The following is a 5,330-nucleotide window of genomic DNA, read 5'->3' as shown; positions in this document are numbered from 1 at the left end:
TTTTTTGGTTCAATAAAGCATTACACATTTGGGATACCTGAATCGATATCTGTTACAGTAAAAGCAGCATGCACACAGATCGGAAATGGTTTTGCTAGTAACCAAACGGAAACACTAGAGACAGCCCACTAGCGCGAGTTATTTGCTGAACGTGTGCTCTTCGCTCAATGAAAACCAGCGCAGCTGACGCGCAGCGCAGAGAGCGAGCAACGAGACAAAGATCCGCTCTGTCAGTCGCTCTAGTATCAAGTGCTCATAAACCTAGTCCAGCAAAGGGATTTCTGCTCCGAACGCATGAACGACTAGATTCGTACCACAAGCCAAAGATCCTAATACCCACATTCGTCCAACTCTTTTTAGATCATTAGTCAAAACACAAGAGAGAGTTTTATTATTTAGTGGAGAACGTTTCACCAGCCCTTGAGGAACCAAGACATGGAAAAGTAATCATCCGGACTGGTTTGAAAGCATCTTATTCTAAGAAATGGATCGGCATCTTTCCAAAAATGAGCGAAAAAATATGGATGCTTGCTTGAGGCGATTGAAGCAAGAACTGGTATGTTCAATCTATTATACCACAATTACTTTATGTTTTTGTCAAGTATTTCATGTCAACGTGTTGTTGTTTTCTTAGGGTTAACCCCCCTTTTCTCAATTGCATTGCTTATTGATGAACATTGTAGGTGCACTGCTTTCCTACTTATCAACAGCAGTGTACAAAAGCTTACTATAAACTTGAGTCAGCACGTGGCTTCATAATGTTCCAATATAGCTGCTTTTTTATCCGACATTTCATGATTCAAGCACCATAATAATTAGCCTACCCAAGATCCTATTCGTTGATCAGTGTTTTGCATTAGTAGCCTAATGTTTGATATGTTTTTATTACATATTTAAGTCGTGCAAAGTTTAAAGTGTTGCATAGTTGCTGATAGTGTTCTTGTTAATAACATAAATGGAAACACCGTAAAACATCATGGTTATGCACATTCCAGCAAACGGACGGAGGCATGGACAAGCACGTCTCTCTCCACTCAACACGCGCAGCTGTCACAGATGTTGGTGGGGGTTTAATGACGTAAATCCCGAGCGTTGAATCCGAGCTGCGAGCGCGGGGCATGTTCACACAATGGCCTCTCTCCTCGCGTCACCCTCTCGATCCATGCAATCCAGTGAAATTACGGGGGAACAGAGTTCAATGCTGTAAATCGCTTCTACGTCGTTGTATTTGAGATTTCTACTATTGAGGCAATATCGATTTTACCTCGAAAAACATTCCCCTTGTAGGTTGTGGAATTAGAATTGAAAACAACATCGTAACCATATCAGGTTATGACATAGGCTAATTTATTTGTGTGAAAGAACGTGTGTTTTCCCCCAAGAAATAATCATATGTTATCGTATTTGGCGCTATGTAGTGGGAGTCTATCGGGCGCTGAAGCAGAGTAGACTGTGTTTTGAAAAATACATGTGAGCTCTCTCCCCTGTCAGTGGACGCCAGAGCTGTTGTTTGGTACCAGCTCAGATTCCCTCTCTTTCTTTCTAGTTCTCTCTCTGTCATTCTTTCACCATCTTCTTACTTCTTTTCTCTCTTTCTCTCTATTTACCCATCTCTCTCCCATCTCTTTGCCTTACTCCTCTGTTTTCTCCTCTCTTCTGTTTCACTCTTGAACTGGTCCTCTCTCTCTCTCTCTTTCTCCCTCTCCCTCCTTCTCTTTCTAAAGGTATTTTCCCCAGTGTGAAACTGGGTCGTTCTCAGCTCTGGTCTGACTCAGGCACATTCCTCTGGAAGCCTTTGAAGGCAGAAATGAACCCAGATGACCTCTGTAGAGGTTTACAGTATGGTGAGGTTGAGCACAGTACAGTATGCTTGCTGCATAGCCACAGCTTCAGCCAACCTGGGACCATCACACACCGTACAGTTTTCACCTGGCCATTATGTGTCATAGTTGGTGTGTTTTGTGTGTTTTCTTTCTGTGATGTTTGTTTGATGTTACTGTAATATTCTGGTGAGTGTGTGTGTGCTGGTTTAGCACTTCAAACAGACACATCATCTGTTCTCTGCTAATTCCATCTCACTGTAACACATCTTCCTGTCAGCGCACATTGAGGTGATAAAATGAGGGAGAGATTCTGTTTCTCCACACTGGCGTGTGTGTGTGTGTGTGTGTGTGTGTTTGCATTTGTGTGTGTCTGTGTGTGTTTGTGTGTGTCTCATGCACCTCTGTGGGGATGGCATGAAGAAGAGTGAAGCCTGTGCTGCGCTTTTTGCGTACGCGTGTGTGTGTGTTTGTGTATGTGTGTGCTGTGTGCGTCTGTCTGGTTTGATAAGGTGAAGCTGAGAAAGACCAGCGCTCCCCGGGCGCCTGGCACGCTGAAAGCCAGAAGTGGGCAGCTATAGCGCTAGCATGCCCCACAGATCCTCTTGGCAGCAGCATAAAGGGTTTTCCTTCAGCGGAGCATTAACCAGCGCAGACACTCTCTGGGACCTTCTTCAAAAGGAGGAGATATCAAAGCCACGAGCCCACAGCAGTGCTCAACTCACTCAGAGAACGAGGGAGGAAAGGAAGAGAGAGAGAGAGTGAGGGACTGGAGAGTGGTGGGGGTGTCAAAAAAAATACAGAGAGAAAGAGAGAAAAAATGAAAGACAAAGGATATGTATAGAGAGAGGAAGAGAAAAAGAAAAGAAGAGAAGAGAAGAGAAGAGAAGATGCTCCACAGGGCTCCACTGAGAGACGGCAGCTCTTTGCCTGCCCAGATGTGGAGGGAGAGGGGCACGTTGTGTTCTGCCCGGCCCCTGCTGCTGCTCACTAACAACACAGAGCGGAGCGGAGCAGAGCTCCCTAGCGTTGACACAAGCACTCGGTCGGGTGGATCACAGGCGCGGGTGCTGCTGCCAGTTTGGCTTTGTTTCCCCCCAGAACAATCATCCTCACCTCTGTAGTGTAAATCCCACGTCCATGGGCCTCTGTGCCTGGGTCCCCAGGATCTTCAAGGCTTCAACTACCCCTACTCTCCTCTGCCTCCTTTCCTCACCCCTATGCACCCATCACAGAGGATGCAGACTATGGTTAGAAAGGCTAGAAAAGCTCTCTCTCTCTCTCCTCTCTCTCCCTCCCTCTCTCTCTCTCTCTCTCCCTCTCTCTCCCTCTCTCTCTCTCCCTTTCTCTCCTCCCCACAACCCCATGGAGCACAAGCTGTTAGTGTGTGGCATCTGTAGGTGATCCCCTTTGCCAAAGGTGCCACATGTCTGTCTGACACTCTACAACGGTGCCAACCTCTCCACACCAGGGGGGCGTCTCAGGAACACAGAGCTGGACACTGCTGCCAGGACTGGACTAGGCCACACATGACTGACCATGCAGCTAAAGTTGGGCACAGGCAGGACTGCAGAAATTGAACAGTGCTGAACATATATTTTAATTCCTAACAGAGGTTTTTGGGTGTAAATACACATAACCTACTTTCTAAACCTCAGAGAGCTGCTGGATTCTCAGTTATTCTTATTCATTTAACAGCCATTTTTAAAGTAATTTAAAGAGCAGAATAGGTATTCATTTATTAACTCTCTCATTCTACCCTACTCTGTCAGGATGCCAAACTCTATGCCAAGGTAGCGTCCCAAGAACACAGAGCTGTGCCCTGCTGCCAGAGACAGGCCAAGGCACAAATGACTGGCTGCATGGCTGTGTGGATGAGCTCAGGTCACAGAAATAGAATAGTGCAGACCAGACACTTACTTCCCAACCGTACTGGTGATTATATGCTTTAAAAAAGAGGAGGAAATGAATCAGACTGTCTTCATTGATATTCAATCATTCCATGACAATTCAATCCACTCAGGTTCCAGGTTCCTTTCTGTAGTGCCTTCTGCCCAGCACTGATTTAGCCCTAAACTGTTCCTGATCTGGTAAGGGTCCATGCAAACTCTTGGCCTTTTTCTGTTTAAGACCAGGGGCAAATATTTTCCATTTCCATTAGGAGATGTAATATCAGGGATATTTGTAAACAGTGCGCATCAGTTACTGTAAAAGGAGCCAAAGTCAGTGTCAGGTCTGTTCCATAGTCAGTCTGTCTTTGGACAGTCCTAACACCTCACTCTAATCTGGCCCTAATTGGGTCCAAAGTCTATCTTAAACCAAATGGACCAAAGCCCATTTGAGCTGTTCTCAGTGTCTTCAGTTCCCAGACTCCAGTCTGGAGTGTCCAGTTAGGTGCTTATGATAGGCTCTCATTCACCTGCTGTGGTCTGGCCCTCCACTGTGGTCCACACACCCCATGCTCCCGTGGCTCTAATTGAAAAATGTGTCACGTTAGAGCACAAACACTTGTCGGGTCAGAGAGGTCAGCATGTGTGTGGCGGAAAGAGAGGTCAACCCGACACATGACCCTTGACCTTACAGCCATTTTTATCCCTGCTGTCCACAGCTGAAGCCACAAGATCGACAAATGAGCACAGGTCTCAAGCCGAAACACAGACTGTCTGTCAGGATTCACATTTGCAAATTTACAGCTAAATGCATCAATTTGGTTTGAGACTTTCTCAAGTTTTGTAAATACTAAGTTTATTGGAGTATAACAAAATAGCATAGATGGTGTACTGTAACTGCAGGTATTTTACTGTAAAGGATAAAGACGGACTCCACAGGTAATGGTTATGCACCCTTATGACAGACTGATGAACTGACACCTAAATTGGCAGACCTGGGCTGTGATTGGTTGAAACGTAGATCCAAAGCAGAATTCTTTGTACATGATTATGTCTTGTAAAACATAACAGACATCATACAGGCTTGTTAGCAAGGTTAAAAGCTAGATTTTCACTGGGCTATGTCATGTTATCATTCCAGAGGGATTTAGTAGACACATTTCTTTGGTTTGGGTTAATGACATAATTGAGAAATCAAAGAGTTCTGTGAAAGGCCTCTCATACAGTGAACAGTCATTTGAGTGATATATTTTTGTATTTTGGGTTTTGGGTTAAAGAGTAATGAAAATGTTCTTCAGCGTCACCAGAGATATTTACAGGTGTGATACCCCAGGGCTCTGTGACTGAGACACACCTGTGAGATGACATCACTTTGAACAAACCGCCACTTTGATATTTGCCATGCCACCCAGGATATCACTTTTATTCCATATCCTGCGTCCTTATGTGCCTACAGGCAGGGCAGACAGTGGTTAAAGAGTGTGTGTGTGTGTGTGTGTGTGTGTGTGTGTGTGTGTGTGTGTGTGTGTGTGTGTGTGATGTGATGAAATGTACTACATGTGAGGATGACAAACATGGCGAGATGTGTGCAGCATGAGTCAGTGGTATGTGTTATGTGTTT

General features: G+C 45.1%; 1 protein-coding gene across 1 annotated transcript in view; it reads left to right on the top strand.

The window, feature by feature from the left end:
- The first annotated feature begins 228 nt into the window (after positions 1-228).
- Positions 229-5,330, top strand: part of LOC125301470 (PAK4-inhibitor INKA2-like) — an 18,677-nt gene continuing 13,575 nt past the window's right edge. The window contains exon 1 of the mRNA XM_048253903.1: positions 229-556. Coding sequence (XP_048109860.1) covers positions 485-556 — 72 coding nt within the window. The 5' untranslated portion in view covers positions 229-484. The remainder of the gene's footprint in view (positions 557-5,330) is intronic.

The sequence above is a fragment of the Alosa alosa genome, chromosome 10, assembly GCF_017589495.1.
Source record: "Alosa alosa isolate M-15738 ecotype Scorff River chromosome 10, AALO_Geno_1.1, whole genome shotgun sequence".
NCBI classification, from domain to species: Eukaryota; Metazoa; Chordata; class Actinopteri; order Clupeiformes; family Clupeidae; genus Alosa; species Alosa alosa.
This window is presented reverse-complemented; position numbering and strand designations above follow the sequence as displayed.